Genomic DNA, 23,987 nt, shown 5'->3' on the forward strand with positions numbered 1-23,987 from the left:
TCATTACACACCACAGACCAGCAAATATTATTTACATCATCAACATATGAATCACTACAAAACTTATTGTATGACCTCTTATACACTATATACTACACCAGCCTTTGGAACTTTGGTTTTCCTAGATAGGGCTACTATATTGTGATCACTACATCCTATGGATTTGGATACTGCTTTAAAACAAATATCTGCAGCATTATTAAAGATGTGATCAATACATGTTGATGATTTAATTCCTGTGCTGTTTGTAACTACCCTGGTAGGTTGACTGACAACCTGATCCAGGTTGCAGGCACTGGTTACAGTTTGAGGTTTTTTCCTGAGTGGGCAGCTTAATAATACTCACTCAATATTTAAATCACCCAGAAAATATACTTCTCTGTTGATATCACATACATTATCAAGCATTTCACACATAGTATCCAGATACTGACTGTTTATTGTTGTGACAAAGAACACACACACGCACATACACACACCCCTCCATACACATTGTATTATAAAGCTCAGTTGTCTCTAATGTCTAATCTGATCCCTGTGTTCCAGAGTTCAACCCACATCTCATTGTTCTGATGTACCATCACTCAGACCCACTCTGAATTAATGATAACTATTCACCCGCTAGAACACACACACACACACACACACACACACACACACACACACACACACACACACACACACACACACACACACACACACACACACACTTCAGTCATTCTTATCTACATTATTCACACACACACACCCCTAACCCACATCTAACCCAGACCCCCTGTCTTCCCCCCTGTCTTCCCCCACTAAACCCTTACTAACCCCCCCCAGGTAGACATGACCTGGTTCTGATGTACACCTGTAACCTGTGTGTGTGTGTGTGTGTGTGTGTGTGTGTGTGTGTGTGTGTGTGTGTGTGTGTGTGTGTGTGTGTGTGTGTGTGTGTGTGTGTGTGTGTGTGGGGGTGTGGGTGTGTAGGTGGATGTCTCATGGTTCTATACGAACTGCTTGACAGACACTTGTAACTGTAATCGAGGCGGAGACTGTGAGTGTCTGTGTACGTCCATCGCTGCCTATGCACACACCTGCTGTCAACACGGTGTTACTGTGGTCTGGAGAAACCCCTCTGTCTGTCGTGAGTACACACACACAATGTGGGTCTGTTCCTCAGACCCAATTCCTCCTGCTTTCTCTGTCAGCATAGGTGCTGGGTCACTCAATGCTCCTATATACACATACACACACACACACACCACTACCCAGAACTATAAAGTCCCGCCACTGGTCCATATCTCATCCATCATTCTTTCTATCTGTCATCAAATGACCCCAGATATTCACACATACACTCTTACACAATACCATGATCTCTTTCCCAGCCTGATCTAAACATTAAGGGTTACTTGGTTACTTAAGTATCCTCACATACTGTGCCTATGTGGATTTGTATGTCGGTAAATGTTTGTTCCGTTCTTCTCTTCCAGCCTATGACTGTGAATACTACAACCAAGGTATGTTTGAACCTAACCAAAAATGTATCACAAAGGAACACTTTTCAGCTCACACAAAAATACAAACACACAGGTATACACACTAAATATCCTAATATATTCACTCTGTCTCTCTGTAGAGTTAGGTGAAGGTCCATTCTCAGTGGTCAGTGCTGTGTTTAATGCTACAGTCTTCGGTGTGAACAGAACCAGTGGGTCAGTGTTTCCTCTAGTTAGGGAGTTCGTAGGTGGGCTGCCTCCCCCTGGACTACTCTTTAACTTCATGATCACAGCAGGACTACAGAAGGACCGCACATCACGTGAGTCTCACACACACACACACACACACATAAATACATCTCTTGTGAGCTTCACCCATATGTTAAACTCTGTATTACAGGTCTCCCGGTGATCTCTCTGGAGTCAGCGGAGCGTCCTAACTACTTCCTGGTTGTTTCGGACCGCGCTGGGCTGCGGTTGGAGCAGTGGACAAGAGGGGAGAAGTTTGGCCGCAGGGCTTCCTTCCTACAGCACCAGGGGCTGTTCCTGCCTGGCCACACCTCCTTAGAGCTGATTGGTCAGCCGGGAGTGTTCCTGACTCTGACACGCACGTCTGCACGCGCTCAGAGATACGACAACTCAGACAACTTCAAGACCAGCAGCTCCTTTACCCTGGAGGGTTAGACAGAAATACAAAGTCATAATACACACACATATGGCGCGATGTCAGTTTCAACAGAAATTGTATTTGAATTCCATAATTTGAATAATATTTTATCATTTATAATGCACAAATTGAATCATTGAATTCATAAGTTGAACTAGTATTTCATGATTTCAAACAGAATTGAATGAATATTGCGATCAATTTTAAAATGTACATTTAATTGAATATTTAATTTTTTTATGGTTATGGCAATTATTGTCTGTGTATCAAGTTTACAAACTATAATTTCACATTTTTTATTATTTTCTATTTGAACTTTTACTCCTTTTTCGTGGTATCACTAGTGGCACAGATAGAGACCACTGAGACCACTGCGCCACTCGGGAGATCATTTCAAGTTTACCAAAGTTTCATACACTACATGACCAAAAGTATGTGGACAGCTACTCGTCGAACATATCATTCCAAAAATCATGGGCGTTAATATGGAGTTGGTCCCCCCTTTGCTGCTATAATAGCCACTCTTCTGGGAAGGCTTTCCACTAGATGTTGGAGCATTGCTACGGGGCCTTGCTTCCATTCAGCCACATTGGTGAGGTCGGACACTGATGTTGGACGATTAGGCCTGGCTCGCAGTCGGTGTTCCAATTAATCCCAAAGATGTTCGATGTGGTTGAGGTCAGGGCTCTGTGCAGGCCAGTCAAGTTCTTCCACACTGATCTAGATAAACCATTTCTGTATGGACCTCGCTTTGTCCACGGGGGAATTGTTATGCTGAAACAGGAAAGGGCCTCCCCCAAAATGTTGCTACAAAGTTGGAAGCACAGAATCGTCTAGAATATCATTGTAAGCTGTAGCATTAAGATTTCCCTTCACTGGAACTAAGGGCCCTAGCCCGAACCATGAAAAACAGCCTCAGACCATTATTCCTCTTCCACCAAATTTTACAGTTGACACTATGCATTGGGACAGGTAGTGTTTTCCTGGCATCCGCCAAACCCAGATTCGCCCGTTGAACTGCCAGATGCTGAAGTGTGATTCATGCGAGAATGCGTTTGTACTGCTCCTGAGTCCAATGGAGGTGAGCTTTACACCACTCCAGCTGGCGCTTTGCATTGTGCATGGTGATCTTGTGTGTGGCTGCTCGGCCATGGAAACCCATTTCATGAAGCTTCCGATGTGCAGTTCTTGTGCTGACGTTGCATCCAGAAGCAGTTTGGAACTCGGTAGTGAGTGTTGCACAGACAATTTTTATGCGCTACGCACTTCAGCACTCAGCGGTCCCGTTTTGTGAGCTTGGGTGGCCTACCACTTGTTGCTCATAGACGTTTCCACTTCACAATAACAGCACTTACAGTTGACCGGGGCAGCTCTAGCAGGGCAAAAATGTGACTAACTAACTTGTTGGAAAGGTGGCATCCTATGACAGTGCTACATTGAAAGTCACTGAGCTCTTCAGTAAGACCATTCTACTGCCAATGTTTGTAAATGGATGTTTGTAAATTGCATGGCTATGTGCTCGATTTTATACACCTGTCAGCAACGGGTTTGGCTGAAACAGCTGAATGCACTCATTTGAAGAGGTGTCCACATACTTTTGTCTATATAGTGTATATTCAACTTCTCAGATGCATTCAGAATCAGTTTTCAAATTCAGTTCTCTAAATTCAGTTTGAAAACCAGAGACAACATCCTGGTACTTTTCCAGCCAGGAAAGGTAGAGGAGAACAGATAGATTCAAACGCTCTCTATGGTAAACAGAAGCTAGCGGTACGAACACACACACAGTTTATTTTTCTGTGTTTATTGTGTGTATGTTGACTGTGTGTGTGTGTGTGTGTGTGTGTGTGTGTGTGTGTGTGTGTGTGTGTGTGTGTGTGTGTGTGTGTGTGTGTGTGTGTGTGTGTGTGTGTATTCCAGAGAGCAGTTTTTGATCCCGTACCGTATGATGTGTGAGTGGCGCTACCATGCATGTGCCAGTCCTTGTGTTCGTACATGCAGCGACCTCACCGCCACACGCTGCCACTTCCTGCCCCCGTAAGACACACCTTGCAAACGCTTACAAATGCACACTTACAAACAGGCTTACAACACCGTTTTACACTAGAAGAGAATGTTTAATACAGGTTTTGAACGTTTGTCTATGTGTGTCTGGCAGGGTGGAGGGCTGTTTCCCTCGCTGCCCCAAAAACCTGGTTCTTGATGAGGTCACCAGGAGATGTGTCTACACAGAGGACTGTGAGTAGAGTGTGTGTCACACGAGGATCTGTTAAAGTACAGGTAAATCGGTGTTAAAGTAATTTATGTCTGTGTGTCTGTCCTCAGGTGTGTCCCTTCCTCCCACTCCTACACCCTATGCCTTCGTAAACCAACTAACCACCACCCCCACTACTACCACTACAGCCCTCACTACTACCACTACAGCCCCCACCACTACCACTACAGCCCCACTACTACCACTACAGCCCCCACTACTACCACTACAGCCCCCACCACTACCACTACAGCCCCCACTACTACCACTACAGCCCCCACTACTACCACTACAGCCCCCACTACTACCACTACAGCCCCCACCACTACCACTACAGCCCCCACTACTACCACTACAGCCCCCACTACTACCACTACAGCCCCCACTACTACCACTACAGCCCTCACTACTACCACTACAGCCCCCACTACTACCACTACAGCCCCCACTACTACCACTACAGCCCCCACTACTACCACTACAGCCCCCACCACTACCACTACAGCCCCCACTACTACCACTACAGCCCCCACTACTACCACTACAGCCCCCACTACTACCACTACAGCCCCCACTACTACCACTACAGCCCCCACTACTACCACTACAGCCCTCACTACTACTACTACAGCCCTCACTACTTCCACTACAGCCCCACTACTACCACTACAGCCCCCACTACTACCACTACAGCCCCTACTACTACCACTACAGCTACTACCACTATCACTACAGCCCCCACTACTACCACTACAACCGCCACTACTACCACTACAACCCTCACTACTACCACTACAGCCCTCACTACTACCACTACAGCCCCCACTACTACCACTACAGCCCCCACTACTACCACTACAGCCCCAACTACTACTACTACTACTGTTAGGCCTACTAGTACTGCTACTACTACATCTAGAACCACTACTAGGACCACAACTACTAGTACCAGAACTACAACCAGTGCTGCCTCTACAACTGTTACAGCCACCAGAGCCCCCACTACTCCCAGTACAGCCCCATTGACTGAGCATTTCACCCACACACTCACCCCTGCTCGCTCCCCCTCTCCTCCTCTCCCTTCTCTGCCCTCACCCTCCACCCCCACTGTGACCGAGCACACCACTTCACCTGCAGTCTTTCCCTCTGTCTCCCCCTCTTCCTCTGTCTCCCCCCTCTTCCTCACCCACCACTACTAGTAGCACCACTGGGGTCACGACCCCGACCTTGACCCCTTCAGAGGTCACTACAGTAGCCTCCCCTACTCGCCCCAGCCTGGCAGTGACCGACTCCACCACTCCACCTCCTCCCCCTTCTGCTACCCCTCCCCAGCCTTCCACCCAGTCTTCTATCTCTCTCCCAGCCACTACCTCCTCTCCACCTCCTCCCCCTCTCTCCCCCTCCACCCACACCCCAACCACCACACAAACACATCGTCCTGTTGCTACGCCCACAGAGACCTTCTCTGTATTTCCAGTTGTATATGACACCTCCTCTGTTACCATGTCGACATCACCCCAGAGACGACGGAGTTCATAACCACGGAAACATCCACCAGCACAGGCTTCTCTCCTACACTTGAGGCAGTCAGCATGCCAACAGTGCTGCCCCCCTTCCTCCTGCCCACCGCCCCGTGCACAGTAAGAGCCAATCAGTGAGAGCCAGTGCGTATGGAGAAGATAAGAGGGCAGAGCATGCAGCCGTGGAGAACTCCCTCTGCCAGTAGCTGAATTTCTTGATCTCTCTCTCTTTCTCTCTGTTCTCTCCAGCCCCGTACTCCTACCGTGTAGATGAGTGTACAGAGCTGATCTGTTTTAATGGGGAGCTGCTCCTCCATAACTCCTCCCTCCACTGTCGGTACAACACCACTCCTCCTCGCTGCTCTCTGCTGGGCATGGCTGTCCTCACCAACACCGACCCTTGCTGCCCGCTCTGGCAGTGCCCCTGTAAGAACACACACTACTGTACATACACAAACACACTTTACATACCGTGTTTGTGTGTATTTGCCTATCCGCGTTGTGTGTGTTTCCGTGTTTGTGTGTGTGTGTGTGTTAGGTCGCTGCTCGGTGATGTCAGACCTGCGTGTGATAACGTTTGACGGTAACAACGTGGCGCTGTATGATAATGGCTCCTACATCCTGGTCTACCTGCCCAGAGAGAACATCATAGGAACAGTGGATAAATGCCCTACCAGCCAGGTACACAGACTGTTAGAAGGTGTTATATGCTGATGTAGTTGTTATAGTACTTTACGTTATTATAGAGGGGTTATAAACTGTTATGGGATGCTATAAGCTCCTGACTGATCTGTTGGCTTTGTCTTGATTCCTATTTAGAGCGTCAACTCCATCAGACGACCGGTAAGTTTCCCTTTAACATCTAATCATCATGTATGTGATGATGATAGTGTTCATTCTGACCAGGGCCTCTCTCCCTCTCTCAGAGCCCTAGTGGTGGGACGTCAGGTTTGTGTTTTAAGAAGTTGAACATCACTACTCCGTCCTACAGGATTATCATCAACCGCCTAGACCGCAAGGTGACCATCACTGACCGCATCCGACTGATAACTGGTCACATACTGAACTTTTACCACACTGTACAACACTGCTCATGCTATCTCTCTCTGTGTGTGTGTGTGTGTGTGTGTGTGTGCGTGTGTGTGCGTGCGTGCGTGCGCGTGTGTGTGTGTGTGTGTGTGTGTGTGCATGTGCGCGTGTGTATGCGTGTCCAGGTGTCAGTGAACCACATCAAAGCACGGCTGCCATTCTCCCGCAAGGCCTTGTCAGTAGAGGACACAGGCAGTATGTACCTGATCACCACTCCTGGAGGAGTCAATATACAGTGGTACCACAGCACTGGAATCATGGTGCTGCAATACACCACCCCCTCCAATACATCTGCTCCTACTAGAGGCCTCTGTGGTAAGACATCCATGAAATTAGCTAGATTTGGCATTTACACTGACATGTTCATCCTTCACTGTCAGATCAGGTGTATGAAGTCCACTAGCATGATTTAATGAATCTGGAGAAGAGGGAAAGTTTCTCTCATTCCTGACCATACCTTATTTTTGGCCTAGTTCTTCAGTGTGTGTGTGCATGCATCCTTAATAGTTGTATAAATAAAGTTTTAAAATTGTGAGCGAGAGTAGGGCCTATTTCTTGTCGATGCTCTTACAAATTTTGGGTTTGCACGTTGTCTCACTTTAGTTGAGCACTGTCACTAATACGCCGGGAGTCCGGAAGCAGGTGCAGAAGGTGAGTTTAATAATAAAGAATGCAGAGAAACAAAACATGAGATGCGTACAGAACGTGAATGGAAACAATGCTGTCTGATGACTTAGGCTACAGAGTGCTAAATAAAGGGAGAGAAATAAAGGTGATAATGTGGTCCAGGTGTGTGTAACGAGATAGCCAGGGCCGGTGGTTAGTAGAGAGTAGTAGACCTCTGCAGAGGTCAAGGTTGGTTTTGTGACCCCAGTGGTGCTACTGGTAGTGGTGGGTGAGGGAGAGGGGGAGACTGAGGGAAATTCTGCAGGTGAAGTGTGCTCGGTCACAGGGGGGGTGGAGGGTGAGGGCAGAGAACGGAGAGGAGGAGAGGGGGAGTGAGGAGGGATGGGGTTCCTCAGCCCCGAGGGCGAGGAGTGGGCTGGTTCGGACGGCGGAGATGGAAATCCCGGATGATTTTGGGGTCCAGGATGTCAGCCGCCGGGACCCAACAACGCTCCTCAGAGCCCTACCCCTCCAAGTCCACCAGGTACTGAAGCCGACCCCCATGACATTGGGAGTCCAGGAAGGACCTGACGGCATAGGCTGGAGTCCCATGGATATCCAGGGGAGGTGGAGGGGTGTCGAGGAACGACACCAGCCAGGGGACCAGGAACCACCAGCCTGAGGAGGGATACATGAAAAGAGGGTGAGATCCGGTAGTTGGTGGGTTGTAAGCGATAAGTTACCTCATTGACCCACTGGAGGACCTTGAAGGGCCCCACAAACTGGGGGCTCACCTTCCGGCAGGGCAGGCGGTGCGGGAGGTCCCTGATGGAGAGCCAGACGCGATCACCAGGATGGAACACGGGAGCCTCACTGCGGTGGCGATCCACCTGCTCCTTCTGGTGACGGACGGCAAGCTGGAGCCTCACGTGGGCAGCAATCCAAACCTCCTCTCCGAAGCCCCACTCCCCTGCCGGTCCTGGAAGGGACTCCTAAGGAACCTCCCCAGCTCCTAATTGGTACTCTCCAGCTGCCCGCTGGACTGAGGCCGGTACCCGGATGTGAGGCTGGCCGTGGCCCCCAGTTTCTCCTTGAAGGCTTTCAATACCCATGACGTGAATTGGGGGTCACAGTCGGAGACGATGTCCTCCGGAAGGCCATAGTGCCGGAAGGCCTGCTGGAACAGTGCCTCATCAACCTGGAGCGCGGTAGGGAGACCAGAGAGAGGGATAAAACTGCAGGATTTAGAGAATCTGTCCACAACAACCATAATAGTGGTGAAACCATCAGACGGAGCGAGATCAGTAACGAGAAAGCAATAATGGCGCCAGAGGGGATGGCTGCTGTTTTACAGGCTCCTCACCAATTGTGCTATTTTGTGTGTTTTTTCGCATTGTTTGTAACTTATCTTGTAAGTAATGTTGCTGCTTTGTCTCTTATGACCAAAAAGAGCTTCTGGATATCAGAACAGCAATTATTCACCTTGAACTGGACAATGAGTCTGACGCAAAGGATATACTGTTCCTCCTGGACCAGGCCCAAATCTCCGTCATTTGTATGAAGAAAAGACGGAGATACAGGGGGAGCAGATCCGGGTGCCTTGTGAAAATTTGGCGGCGAGTGGGTAACCCGCCTCTACCATTTGTTCCATTGGCCTACATGCAATCACTGGAGAATAAACTGGATGAGCTCCATTCGAGACAATGCTACAGTTAGCTGGGTTTTCCTTGCATTGGCAGGACAGAACAGATATGTCCGGTAAGACGAGGGGTGGTGGTGTGTGTCTATTTGTCAATAACAGCTGGTGTGCGATGTTTAATATTAAGGAAGTCTCAAGATATTGCTCGCCTGAGGTAGAGTACCTCATGATAAGCTGTACAGTAGACCACACTATCTACCAAGAGAGTTCTCATCTACATTTTTGTAGCCGTCTATTTACCACCACAAACCGATGCTGGCACTAAGACCACACTCAACAAACTGTATAAGGCCATAAGCAAACAAGAAAATGCTCATCCAGAAGTGGTGCTCCTAGTGGCCAGGGACTTTAATGCAGGCAAACTTAAACCCGTTTTAACTTAAAAATAAAAACATTGGTTACGGAGAGCGTGATCACACAGTCATCCGGAACAGCTGGTGCTCTCATGCATGCTTCCGTGTTACTTGCCTCAACGCGAGCATAAAAGGCGATAAAATAATAAAGAATGCATAGAAACAAAACATGAGATGCTTACAGAACGTGAATGGAAACAATGCTGCCTGATGACTTAGGCTACAGACTGCTAAATAAAGGGAGAGAAATAAAGGTGATAATGAGGTCCAGGTGTGCTTAATGATGTGGAGCAGGTGTGTGCAATGATGGGGAGCAGTGTGCGTGATGATGGGGAGCAATGTGCGTAATGACGTGGAGCAGTATGCGTAATGATGGGGAGCAGTGTGCGTAATGATGGGGAGCAGTCTGCGTAATGATGGGGAGCAGCGTGCGTAATGATGGGGAGTAGCAAGTGTGCGTAATGATGGGGAGTAGCAGGTGTGCGTAATGATGGGGAGTAGCAGGTGTGCGTAATGATGGGGAGTAGCAGGTGTGCGTAATGATGGGGAGTAGCAAGTGTGCGTAATGATGGGGAGTAGCAGGTGTGCGTAATGATGGGGAGTAGCAGGTGTGCGTAATGATGGGGAGTAGCAGGTGTGCGTAACGATGGGGAGTAGCAGGTGTGCGTAACGATGGGGAGTAGCAGGTGTGCGTAATGATGGGGAGTAGCAGGTGTGCGTAATGATGGGGAGTAGCAGGTGTGCGTAATGATGGGGAGTAGCAGGTGTGCGTAATGATGGGGAGTAGCAGGTGTGCGTAATGATGGGGAGTAGCAGGTGTGCGTAATGATGGGGAGTAGCAGGTGTGCGTAATGATGGGGAGTAGCAGGTGTGCGTAATGATGGGGAGCAGGCGTGACAAGCATCTTCTACTCCTCTCTAAACTTGAGCTGTGCATGTGCCTGCTGGTGTGTCTCCCAGGGTGTTGTGACGGGAACCCGGCGGATGACCTGAAGCTGCCTAACGGTACGGTGGTGAGGGAGGTGGCAGACCTGGGTCTGTTCCTGCAGGCCTGGAGGGTCCAAACCTCAGAGGACACAGAACACACACGACGCATCGGAGACAACTGTACCACTGGAGACTGCTCTACCTGTCTCTCCATGCTCAGACAGAGACCCTTCACTCCCTGCCACAGCAAGGTCTCTCCAGAACAGTTCTGTGATGTGATGTGGGCAGGCGACCTTCACTATAAGGCCCACCAGTGTGACTTCCTGGCAGCCTACGTAGCTGTCTGCTACACTTACCAAGTCTGCATCACCTGGAGACGACACAACTTCTGTCGTAAGGACCTTGTACACACACACACACACACACACACACACACACACACACACACACACCACCACTCACTCACTCACTCACTCACTCACTCACTCACTCACTCACTCACTCACTCACTCACACACACACACCAATACACACCAGTACATAGACACATCAGGTCTGCATTAGCTGGTGATGACACAAATGTGTGTTCTTGCGGTGTGTGTGTGTGCGCATGCGTCTGCGTGTGTGTGCTCATGCGTCTGTGTGTGTGTGCATGTGCGTGTGTAGCATTGAGGTGTCCCCCAGGTAGGGAGTACCAGGCGTGTGTGTCGACCTGTACCACCCGGACCTGTCAGAACAGAGAGTTCTATGAGGAGACCACCTGCTCCCACATCAGAGAGGAGTGTGTGTGTCGCTCTGGAACCATCCTGCACCGAGCAGACTCCTCTTACTGCGTCACAGAGGAGCAGTGTGGTGAGTATGTCAACTCTATGTCAGTTACATGTCAGCTCTAGTATGTCAATGCTGTGAGCTGGTGCTCTGTATGACTGTGTAGTTCAGGTTGTGTTGTTTAGTGTGTACTGTTAACGTGTGTGTCTGTGTCTATGTGTGTAGTGTGCACTGATAACGAGGGGTCTCCGCGGGCCCCTGGGGAGGTGTGGAACGGGTCATTGCGTAGCTGCTGTCTGTTCCGCTGCCTGGAGAACGGTTCTGTGGTGGCAGTAGAACCTGACTGTAGCATTAGTCCCACTCTGCTGTGTGAGAGGGAGGGAGAGTACGTACTGGATGTCCTGGAGGAGGGGGCTTGCTGCCCCAAGAAGATCTGTGGTGAGCACACACACATATATATGCATGGTTAGACACCGACATGAACACACCTACTCTCTCTCTCTTTCCCTCTCTCTCGTTCTCCTCAGAATGTAATCTGACCATCTGTGAGAGTGAGGCTCCGCCCTGTGAGAATGGGAACCGGCTGGTAATTGGTTACAGTGCCCTGTCCTGCTGCCCAGAGTACCGTTGTGGTAGGTACTGAACCAAAACATAATATCTTTCATCATTTTATGGTTTTGTTAGGTGTGTTTTAATAACTGAGTCCTGTGATTGGTGTGTCCCAGAGTGCGACCCCCATGCCTGTCCCCCCTCACCGCCCCTGACTGTAGAGAAGATCAGTTCCTAGTGGAGGTTCGTGAGGACAACTCCTGCTGTTACTCCTTCCTGTGTGGTAAGGTCAAACCTTATACTTCTTAATGGGTCTACCGTCTCCATCCAACATTACTGTAGCTAGACTTGGGGTACAAGTTGTAAAGGAAATGTAAACACAGTCAGTGGTATGTGTGTGTTCTCTCTGCAGTGTGTGAGTCGTGTATCGAGCCCGTGCCGTCCTGTTCTTATGGAGAGATACTGGCTGTGGATCAGAACACCACCCACAGCTGCTGCCCTCAATACCACTGTGGTAACACACACAAACATTATACTCTACACAAGCTGTACACACTATAGACACACAGTGTTGATGTTTAGCGCAATGTCCTCCTGTGTGCAGTGTGTGACGTGAACCTGTGTCCTGAGTCGTCTCTGAGCTGTTCTCCTGGTCTGTCTCTGATCCAAACAACCCTACCTGGACACTGCTGCCCCGACCGTCACTGTGGTACACACACACACACACACACACTTTTGCACTCGCAGGAGTTGCACACACACACATCTAAATACACACACATACCAACATGCCCAGAACTGTCTCTTTGAAAGAATCTTGTAGTCCAAACAGAGAACACTGTTGTCGGCCTCCAGCTGTGTAGTAAACCCAGTCTTTTTCTCCTCCTCTCAGAGTGCCAGTGTGAGGACAGCTCTCTCCCAGTCTGTCAGGTGGTGAGTCAGTCAGCTTCAGCATTGTCCGGTGTGTGTGTGTGTGTGTGTGTGTGTGTGTGTGTGTGTGTGTGTGTGTGTGTGTGTGTGTGTGTGTGTGTGTGTGTGTGTGTGTGTGTGTGTGTGTGTGTGTGTGTGTGTGTGTGTGTGTGTGTGTGTGTGTGTGTGGTCATAGTAATGTCTCTGGTCTCTCAGGGGGAGGTACAGGTGGAGGTCGCAGACAGCAGAAGCACCTGTGGCTGCCTCCTCTACACCTGCAGTAAGTCCATACACATACACACTATGCACAGACACACACACACACACACTATGCACAGACACACTGCTAGGCTACCTAACTCCTGAGCCCTGACCTGTGTGTGTAGAGAAGGCAGAGGTGTGTGTGTTCCAGGGAGTCACGGTGCTGGGTCCGGGCCAGAGCCTGATTCAGTACTATGAAGGAGAGCTGTGTTACACCGTCCATTGTCTGACACATCGTGACACACACACTGGATACTATGCCATGGACGTGTCCGCTGTCAACTGCTCTCAGAAGTGTGGCCAGGTATGTGTTTCTCTCTCACAAACACACACACCACAAACTTCCATCCTGATCGGAGCTAGGTAAATTCTTCTGGAATCCCCCCCCCCCCCCTCTCTCTCTCTATTAGCACCAGCTGTACGTAGCATCATCAGATCCTCAGGTGTGCTGTGGCTCCTGTAAGAATGTCTCCTGTTCTTTCAACAACGACAACGGAACCACTGAGCTCTTCACTGTGAGAACACACACACATCATTATACTGCCAAATGGACACACACTCTACCTAACACACAAACACTTTGTGTGTAGACGGGGAAATCCTGGATGGCTAACTTTTACTGTGTGTGTGTGTGTGTGTGTGTGTGTGTGTGTGTGTGTGTGTGTGTGTGTGTGTGTGTGTGTGTGTGTGTGTGTGTGTATATAGGCAGGGAGCTCCTGGGTGGATAACTGTATGCGGTATGATTGTGTGGAGACGACAGTGGGAACTGTGATGCTGGCCTCAGGGGTGGTCTGCCCCCCCTTCAACGACACAGAGTGCACTCAGGTACCTCTCTCTCTCTCTCTCTCTCTCTCTCTCACTGACATTCACACACAGTGAGGTCTGTCTGTAACTTTTCCTCAATCATTGCAGAATGGGGGCGTGGTCCAGAGCTATGTGGATGGCTGCTGCAGGACGTGTGAGTGACCAATCACATTCGCTTCTCATACGCTTTCGGCTGTCAATCACAGGGGTGGGCAGGGCGTTGCCTGGCAGTGGTTGGGCTTATTGGCTGACTGGTTGGGGGTGCGGCCTGTTGCAGCCTTGGACAGAGTAAAAGCTTGTGGTTGGCTGGCAACAACCAGCATGACTTACTACACTTCCCAGCAGCCTCTGTTCTAGGGGTGGTCCTAGATCTGCCTGATGGTCCTGATACACGTCGTGATAATATTAAAGGAGGATTTTACTGTTGATTTAGAAAATATTTTATTTAGTGGGGAAATTGTCATACCTCACAGTTATCTGGAGAATAAAAGCATGCAGACAGCGGTCCTACCATTCCCATTGTTTTAGACTCTATGATGATACACTGTAGCTAACCTGACTCTCTGAATCCATACTGTACTTTCTAGGTGTCCAGAAGATGAAGGCAGTTTGTATCTTGTGTGAACTGTCCCATTAAACACACTAATTTGACATGTAAAGGTGAAGACAATAGACCCAGTCTGCTCTCCCAGTAATAACAGCAGCTCTGCCTCCTTGCCCGCTTGCCTGCTTGACCAGTTTGGCCAATGGGAATGCTACGTTTGTTACAGTTTGGCAAATGGTGATGCTTGGTGTTTAGAGTTTGTCCAGTGAGAATGAGCCTTGGTGCATCAGTGTGTAGTGATCCTGAGTGTTTGGCCGTCTGGCTGTCTTCCCCAGTCTCAGAGAACACTGTCTGGCTGTGCATGCCACTGCGCTGATTACTCTGTGTGTGTTAAAATGTGTTCTAAACCAACGTTAACCTGTGTGTTTTCCTAACGTTCTCCTGACATTGCTGTTCCTGCGGCTGCTCCCAGGTTCTGGAGTCGGTGTTATACCGTTTACCGTTAACCCCGTAACCCCCACTGGTAGTACTAACTGTGACAAAGGTACCACGACCTCTCACCTTTCATCTTTAACCTCTCACATCTCACCCCATAAACCCAACTGGTAGTAGTAACTGTGACACAGGTACCACGACCTCTCACCTATCACAGTGTGTGTGTTCTAGTCCTAACCCTACCACTCCATACATATAAACTACAGGTCAAGGTTCACCTAACATTCCTCATAGCAAAATCCCATTCCAATGGTTCAATATGTTATTGCTGTTCTGAATCCTCTAGGCCAGCGGTTACTGTACCACCAACTGAATTTTGCTCTGCCTGGAGTGCGCCTGAAGGACCCCCTCATGTGCATTTTACCAGTAAGCCTATGGTCTCATGAGTCTTCTCAAGTACCCCTGGTTGATAAATCAAATCAAATTATTTTATATAGCCCTTCTTACATCAGCTGATATCTCAAAGTGCTGTACAGAAACCCAGCCTAAAACCCAAAACAGCAAGCAATGCAGGTGTAGAAGCACGGTGGCTAGGAAAAACTCCCAAGAAAGGCCAAAACCTAGGAAGAAACTTAGAGAGGAACCAGGCTATGAGGGGTGGCCAGTCCTCTTCTGGCTGTGCCGGTGGAGATTATAACAGAACATGGCCAAGATGATCAAATGTTCATAAATGACGAGCATGGTCAAATAATAATAATCACAGTAGTTGTCGAGGGTGCAACAGGTCAGCACCTCAGGAGTACATGTCAGTTGGCTTTTCATAGCCAATCTTTGAGAGTATTTCTACCGCTCCTGCTGTCTCTAGAGAGTTGAAAACAGCAGGTCTGGGACAGGTAGTACGTCCGGTGAACAGGTCAGGGTTCCATAGCCGCAGGCAGAACAGTTGAAACTGGAGCAGCAGCACGGCCAGGTGGACTGGGGACAGCAAGGAGTCATCATGCCAGGTAGTCCTGAGGCATGGTCCTAGGGCTCAGGTCCCCCGAGGGAGGGAGAGAGAAAGAAAGAAAGAAAGAAAGAAAGAAAGAAAGAAAGAAAGAAAGAAAGAAAGAAAGAAAGAAAGAAAGAAAGAAAGAAAGAAAGAAAGAAAGAAAGAAAGAAAGAAAGAAAGAAAGAAAGAAAGAAAGAAAGAAAGAAAGGGAGAATTAGAGAGAGCATACTTAAATTCCCACAGGACACTGGAGAAATACTCCAGATATTACAGACTGACCCTAGCCCCCCGACACATAAACTACTGCAGCATAAATACTGGAGGCTGAGACAGGAAGGGTCAGGAGACACTGTGACCCCATCCAATGATAACCCCGGACTGGGCCAAACAGGCAGGATATAACCCCACCCACTTTGCCAAAGCACAGCCCCCACACCACTAGAGGGATATCTTCAACCACCAACTTACCATCCTGAGACAAGGCCGAATATAGCCCACAAAGATCTCCGCCGCGGCACAACCCAAGGGGGGGGCGCCAACCCAGACAGGAAGACCACGTCAGTGACTCAACCCACTGAAGTGGCGCACCCCTCCTAGGGACGGCATGGAAGAGCACCAGTAAGCCAGTGACAGAGAATGTGGAGAGAGGGGAACCGGTGGAGAGAGGGGAACCGGCTAGGCAGAGACAGCAAGGGTGGTTCGTTGCTCCAGTGCCTTTCCGTTCACCTTCACACTCCTGGGCCAGACTACACTCAATCATAGGACCTACTGAAGAGATGAGTCTTCAGTAAAGACTTAATTGTTGAGACAGAGTCTGCGTCTCTCACATGGGTAGGCAGACCATTCCATAAAAATTGAGCTCTATAGGAGAAAGCCCTGCCTCCAGCTATTTGCTTAGAAATTCTAGGGACAATTAGGAGGCCTGCGTCTTGTGACCGTAGCGTATGTGTAGGTATGTACGGCAGGACCAAATCGGAAAGATATGTAGGAGCAAGCCCATGTAATGCTTTGTAGGTTAGCAGTAAAACCTTGAAATCAGCCCTTGCCTTAACAGGAAGCCAGTGTAGGGAGGCTAGCACTGGAGTAATATGATACATTATTTTGGTTCTAGTCAGGATTCTAGCAGCCGTATTTAGCACTAACTGAAGTTTATTTAGTGCTTTAACCGGGTAGCCGGAAAGTAGAGCATTGCAGTAGTCTAACCTAGAAGTAACAAAAGCATGGATACATTTTTCTGCATCAATTTTGGACAGAAAACTTCTGATCTTTGCAATGTTACGCAGATCGAAAAAAGCTGTCCTTGAAACAATCTTGATATGTTCGTCAAAAGAGAGATCAGGGTCCAGAGTAACGCCGAGGTCCTTCACAGTTTCATTTGAGACGACTGTACAACCATCAAGATTAATTGTCAGATTCAACAGAAGATCTCTTTGTTTCTTGAGACCAAGAACAAGCATCTCTGTTTTGTCCAAGTTTAAAAGTAGAACGTTTGCAGCCATCCACTTCCTTATGTCTGAAACACAAGCTTCCAGGTAGGGCAATTTTGGGGCTTCACCATGTTTCATTGAAATGTACAGCTGTGTGTCATCCGCATAGCAGTGAAAGTTAACATTATGTTTTCGAATGACATCCCCAAGAGGTAAAATATATAGTGAAAACAATAGTGGTCCTAAAACGGAACCTTGAGGAACACCGAAATTTACAGTTGATTTGTCAGAGGACAAACCATTCACAGAGACAAACTGATATCTTTCCGACAGATAAGATCTAAACCATGCCAGAACTTGTCCGTGTAGACCAATTTGGGTTTCCAATCTCTCCAAAAGAATGTGGTGATTGATGGTATCAAAAGCAGCACTAAGGTCTAGGAGCATGAGGACAGATGCAGAGCCTGGGTCTGACGCCATTAAAAGGTCATTTACGACCTTCACAAGTGCAGTCTCAGTGCTATGATGGGGTCTAAAACCAGACTGAAGCATTTCGTATACATTGTTTGTCTTCAGGAAGGCAGTGAGTGAATTGTTTTTGAGAGGAATGGGAGATTCGATATAGGCCGATAGTTTTTTATATTTTCTGGGTCATGGTTTGGCTTTTTTCAAGAGAGGCTTTATTACTGCCACTTTAGAGGCCATGATTATTTTCATCATTGTGTCAAGAGATATAGTACTAAAACCCTTGAGTGTCTCCCTTGATCCTAGGTCCTGACAGAGTTGTGCAGACTCAGGACAACTGAGCTTTGGAGGAATACGCAGATTTAAAGAGGAGTCCATAATTTGCTTTCTAATGATCATGATCTTTTCCTCAAAGAAGTTTATGAATTTATTACTGCTGAAGTGAAAGCCATCCTCTCTTGGTGTAACGGCCGTCGGGAGAGAGAGAGTAGACCAGGGTACAGCGGAGTTAGTGTTCATCATTGAATTTAATAACAGAAAGAACACTATACAAAACAAAACAAGAAAACCGACAGCCAAACAGTCCTGTCAGTTGCAAAACACTAAACAGAAACAATTACCCACAAAACCCCAACGGAAACACAGGCACTTATGTGTGACTCCCAATCAGCAACAACACTCTACAGCTGTGCCTGATTGGAAGCCACACGGCCAAAATCAATGAAACAAACCAACATAGAAAAATGCACATAAAACGCCCACCCAATGTAACACCCTGGCCTAACCAAAATAAAGAACAAAAACCCCTCTCTATGGCCAGGGCGTTACACTTGGGGAATGCTGCTTTTTTAGTTAGCTTTGCGACAGTATCAAAAATTACATTTGGATTGTTCTTATTTTCCTCAATTAGGTTGGAAAAATAGGATGATCGAACAGCAGTGAGGGTTTTTCGATACTGCACGGTACTGTCTTTCCAAGCTAGTCGGGAGACTTCCAGTTTGGTGTGGCACCATTTCCGTTCCAATTTTCTGGAAGCTTGCTTCAGAGCTCGGGTATTTTCTGTATACCAGGAAGCTAGTTTCTTATGACAAATGTTTTTAGTTTTTAGGGTTGCAACTGCATCTAGGGTATTGCGCAAGGTTAAATTGAGTTCCTCAGTTAGGTGGTGTAAGGGCTGTCGTCGTAAGAAAACCAAGATGCAGCGGAGGATGTGTATTCATTTTGAAATTTAATTGAAAAAGAGAACACTACAAAAATAAACAAAAGACGACAGCAAAACAGTCCTGTCAGGATTAACTCTACACAGAAAACACTCAACAGAAACAATCACCCACAAAAACCCAAAGGAAAAACAGGCTACTTATGTGTGACTCCCAATCAGCAACAACAAACTACAACTGTCAGAGGGAGTCTGGAAGGGCATCAAGGAATCTTTGGGTTGTCTGAGAATTTATAGCACGACTTTTGATGCTCCTTGGTTGGGGTCTGTGCAGATTATGTTGCGATTGCAAACGTAATAAAATGGTGGTCCGATAGTCCAGGATTATGAGGAAAAATATTAAGATCCACAACATTTATTCCATGGGACAAAACTAGGTTCAGAGTATGACTGTGGCAGTGAGTAGGTTCGGAGACATGTTGAACAAAACCCACTGAGTCGATGATGGCTCCGAAAGCCTTTTGGAGTGGGTCTGTGGACTTTTCCATGTGAATATTAAAGTCACCAAAAATTTGAATATTATCTGCTATGACTGCAAGGTCCGATAGGAATTCAGGGAACTCAGTGAGGAACGCTGTATATGGCCCAGGAGGCCTGTAAACAGTAGCTATAAAAAGCGATTGAGTAGGCTGCATAGATTTCATGACTAGAAGCTCAAAAGATGAAAACGTTGGGGGGGGGTTTTGTAAATTGAAATTTGCTATCGTAAATGTTAGCAACACCTCCGCCTTTGCGGGATGCGCGGGGGATATGGTCACTAGTGTAACCAGGAGGTGAGGCCTCATTTAACACAGTAAATTCATCAGGCTTAAGCCATGTTTCAGTCAGGCCAATCACATCAAGATTAGTTCATTGACTATAACTGCCTTGGAAATGAGGGATCTAACATTAAGTAGCCCTATTTTGAGTTATGAGGTATCACGATCTCTTTCAATAATGGCAGGAATGGAGGAGGTCTTTATTCTAGTGAGATTGCTAAGGCAAACATTGCCATGTTTAGTTTTGCCCAACCTAGGTCGAGGCACAGACACGGTCTCAATGGGGATAGCTGAGCTGACTACACTGACTGTGATAATGGCAGACTCCACTAAGCTGGCAGGCTGGCTAACAGCCTGCTGCCTGGCCTGCACCCTATTTCATTGTGGAGCTAAGGGAGTTAGAGCCCTGTCTATGTTCGTAGATAAGATGAGAGCACCCCTCCAGCTAGGATGGAGTCCGTCACTCCTCAACAGGCCAGGCTTGGTCCTGTTTGTGAGTGAGTCCCAAAAAGAGGGCCAATTATCTACAAATCTTTTGGGAGGGGCAGAAAACAGTTTTCAACCAGCGATTGAGTTGTGAGACTCTGCTGTAGAGCTCATCACTCCCCCTAACTGGGAGGGGGCCAGAGACAATTACTCGATGCCGACACATCTTTCTAGCTGATTTACACTCTGAAGCTATGTTGCGCTTGGTGACCTCTGACTGTTTCATCCCAACATCGTTGTTGCCGACGTGGATAACAGTATCCCTATACTCTCTACACTAGCCAGTTTTAGCTTTAGCCAGCACCAGCTTCAGATTAGCCTTAACGTCGGTAGCCCTGCCCCCTGGTAAACAGTGTATGATTGCTGGATGATTCGTTTTAAGTCTAATACTGCGGGTAATGGAGTCGCCAATCACTTGGGTTTTAAATTTGTCAGAGCTAATGGTGGGAGCCTTCAGCGTCTTGATAGGCGAAGTACCCCCAGGGTTCCTAGTACCCCTGGTTGATAGGACAAGTACCCCCAGGGTTCCTAGAACCCCTGGTTGATAGGCCAAGTACCCCCAGGGTTCCTAGTACCCCTGGTTGATAGGACAAGTACCCCCAGGGTTCCTAGTACCCCTGGTTGATAGGCCAAGTACCCCCAGGGTTCCTAGTACCCCTGGTTGATAGGCCAAAGTACCCCCAGGGTTCCTAGTACCCCTGGTTGATAGGCCAAGTACCCCCAGGGTTCCTAGTACCCCTGGTTGATAGGCCAAGTACCCCAGGGTTCCTAGTACCCCTGGTTGATAGGCCAAGTACCCCAGGGTTCCTAGTACCCCTGGTTGATAGGCCAAGTACCCCCAGGGTTCCTAGTACCCCTGGTTGATAGGCCAAGTACCCCCAGGGTTCCTAGTACCCCTGGTTGATAGGCCAAGTACCCCCATGGTTCCTAGAACCCCTGGTTGATAGGCCAAGTACCCCCAGGGTTCCTAGAACCCCTGGTTGATAGGCCAAGTACCCCCATGGTTCCTAGAACCCCTGGTTGATAGGCCAAATACCCCCAGGGTTCCTAGTACCCCTGGTTGATAGGCCAAGTACCCCAGGGTTCCTAGTACCCCTGGTTGATAGGCCAAGTACCCCCAGGGTTCCTAGTACCCCTGGTTGATAGGCCAAGTACCCCAGGGTTCCTAGTACCCCTGGTTGATAGGCCAAGTACCCCCAGGGTTCCTAGTACCCCTGGTTGATAGGCCAAGTACCCCCAGGGTTCCTAGTACCCCTGGTTGATAGGCCAAGTACCCCCAGGGTTCCTAGTACCCCTGGTTGATAGGCCAAGTACCCCAGGGTTCCTAGTACCCCTGGTTGATAGGCCAAGTACCCCAGGGTTCCTAGTACCCCTGGTTGATAGGCCAAGTACCCCCAGGGTTCCTAGTACCCCTGGTTGATAGGCGCAAGTACCCCAGGGTTCCTAGTACCCCTGGTTGATAGGCCAAGTACCCCCAGGGTTCCTAGTACCCCTGGTTGATAGGCCAAGTACCCCAGGGTTCCTAGTACCCCTGGTTGATAGGCCAAGTACCCCAGGGTTCCTAGTACCCCTGGTTGATAGGCCAATACCCCCAGGGTTCCTAGTACCCCTGGTTGATAGGCCAAGTACCCCCAGGGTTCCTAGTACCCCTGGTTGATAGGCCAAGTACCCCCAGGGTTCCTAGTACCCCTGGTTGATAGGCCAAGTACCCCCAGGGTTCCTAGTACCCCTGGTTGATAGGCCAAGTACCCCATGGTTCCTAGAACCCCTGGTTGATAGGCCAAGTACCCCCAGGGTTCCTAGTACCCCTGGTTGGGAACCACTGATCTATGTGAGTTAGAATCATTCCTGTTCCTTCAAGTATAAAGAGAGTAGATCTGGACTCCATCTAGCTATCTTTCAACATTCCATCAACCAGCCCCAACGCCCTGTTGCTTAACCTGATTGGCCAGTGGCCAATAGGAGCTGGGTCCTTGGCGTGAGAACTGCTCCCCCCGGTCAGCTGACTGTCGATCAAACTGAGCCCCCGCTGCTAGGCAACAAAGAGCCCAGCTCAATAGACCTTTGACTGTGTGAGTGACAGGAATCTAGGGCTGAGGATGAAAGCTGTGTGTGTGTGTGTGTGTGTGTGTGCGTGCGTGCATGCGTGTGCATCTCAGCGTTTCCTCTGTGTGTGTGTGTGTTTAGGTAAGGAGGACGGTAAGACGTGTAAGCGTGTGGCAATCCGAACCACCATCAGAAAAGACGACTGCAGGAGCAACGCACCGGTGAGAGAGAGACAGTGTCAATAATACAGTTTAAAGAAGTTAACACTGATAGAGAATAAAATCTCCCCCCCTCTCTCACTCTCCCCCTTTCTCTCTTTTCTCTCTCTCAGGTGACAGTGTTTTCATGTGATGGGAAATGTCCGTCTGCCACCATCTTTAACTTCAACATCAACAGCCACGCCCGCTTCTGTAAGTGCTGCAGGGAGAGTGGACTACAAACCCGCTCCGTCACCCTGTACTGCTCACACAACGCTACCCTGGTGGCCTACAGCTTCCAGGAGCCTGTTGACTGCTCCTGCCAATGGAACTAGAGAGAGAACGAAGCTAGTCAGTGTGAGCTCCAGTATGGCGTTCAATAGGAGGGATGGAAGATGGAACAGAGGTTAGAGGTCAGAGGTCAGAGCAGACAGGTCAAGCGTCCAGGTAGGCGAGTTCTTTAGTCTTCCTTCAGTGTGTTGTGGAGGGCTGTATTCTGACCTGTTATAGTGACCCTGTCGTTCCAGATGTGTAGTGGTGTAACCTGTTCCTACTATACTATGAGAACACTAGTCCTATCTGTACTGCTGTAGCCTGCTCCTCTCGGACTTTATCATGTTTAGATCAATTGGTCCGAGCTGACAGGACCGCTGCTGCTGCTTTAGTATGGATCTAGTGCTCTCTTGATGACTGACATGTTTTAAATGCCGATCAAATTTCTTTTTTTTTCTTTTTTACAAGTGTAAAGCTTTTATACAAAAATATTTCTATTTAACTCAATCAATTATTTAGTAAGGTGATAATCCACCTAAGCATCTGATGGTAGATGATCCATATTTCAACAGAACACTGTATTTGTTGTGTTGTTTAATGTGAAGCATGGGCCAGTAATCAGTATGTGCTGATGCCATCAGATAGACTAGAGTCTCTAGTCATACAGAACCTCTCAGAATAAAACAATAAAACATTTAACAGTGACTAACTGATTGGTGGTTGTTTTTTGCGTGAATGAAAAACTCCTCCTCCTCCTCCTCCTCCTCCTCCTCCTCCTCCTCCTCCACACACACACTCCCCTGCTGACACAGCCTGTTCAGTGCTGACGTGTGTTTGTGTTTCTCTATCCTGGTGGTGGGTAATAATGGTGTGTGTGGGAGTCTAACGATGTGTATATATAATTACCATGTAAATACACAGTGTTAATGACACTTCATCCGAGGTAAAACACCAGTGACCTCCACAAGGAAGATATGAAGTATTTGAGAGGCATAAATCCACAGTGTTCAGTCATTGATTGATTAGTGATTGATCAGTCAATGATACTTATTTCTCACATTCTCTACATTCTCCACAGAGCACTAGCTCACATTCAACCACTCACTATTCACACACACACACACACAGCTTTGATCTTGGTTAGCATATCACTGCATCACTACAGAGAGTGGAGTATAAATCTGCAAACAGGCTGAGGTGTATGGAGTGTTATCTATCTAGTGAACTTTAAGTTCTTTATTTTCACCCTGTCTTTCTCTC

General features: G+C 48.2%; 1 protein-coding gene across 1 annotated transcript in view; it reads left to right on the top strand.

The window, feature by feature from the left end:
- LOC106561225 (otogelin-like protein) overlaps nt 1–23,402 on the top strand; it is a 57,599-nt gene extending 34,197 nt beyond the window's left edge. The window contains 27 exon segments of the mRNA XM_045688734.1: nt 973–1,129; nt 1,479–1,505; nt 1,625–1,804; nt 1,885–2,167; nt 4,153–4,188; nt 4,310–4,389; nt 6,175–6,351; nt 6,464–6,606; nt 6,745–6,768; nt 6,852–6,944; nt 7,140–7,329; nt 10,632–10,991; nt 11,265–11,450; nt 11,592–11,804; nt 11,894–11,998; nt 12,092–12,112; nt 12,115–12,198; nt 12,328–12,429; nt 12,520–12,624; nt 12,808–12,848; nt 13,041–13,104; nt 13,211–13,389; nt 13,496–13,600; nt 13,791–13,910; nt 13,998–14,043; nt 22,399–22,478; nt 22,589–23,402. Of these exon segments, the coding sequence (XP_045544690.1) occupies nt 973–1,129; nt 1,479–1,505; nt 1,625–1,804; nt 1,885–2,167; nt 4,153–4,188; nt 4,310–4,389; nt 6,175–6,351; nt 6,464–6,606; nt 6,745–6,768; nt 6,852–6,944; nt 7,140–7,329; nt 10,632–10,991; nt 11,265–11,450; nt 11,592–11,804; nt 11,894–11,998; nt 12,092–12,112; nt 12,115–12,198; nt 12,328–12,429; nt 12,520–12,624; nt 12,808–12,848; nt 13,041–13,104; nt 13,211–13,389; nt 13,496–13,600; nt 13,791–13,910; nt 13,998–14,043; nt 22,399–22,478; nt 22,589–22,789 (3,402 nt within the window). The 3' untranslated portion in view covers nt 22,790–23,402.
- Nucleotides 23,403–23,987: the final 585 nt, after the last annotated feature.

This window comes from Salmo salar, chromosome ssa10 (genome assembly GCF_905237065.1).
Source record: "Salmo salar chromosome ssa10, Ssal_v3.1, whole genome shotgun sequence".
In the NCBI taxonomy this organism is placed as follows: domain Eukaryota; kingdom Metazoa; phylum Chordata; class Actinopteri; order Salmoniformes; family Salmonidae; genus Salmo; species Salmo salar.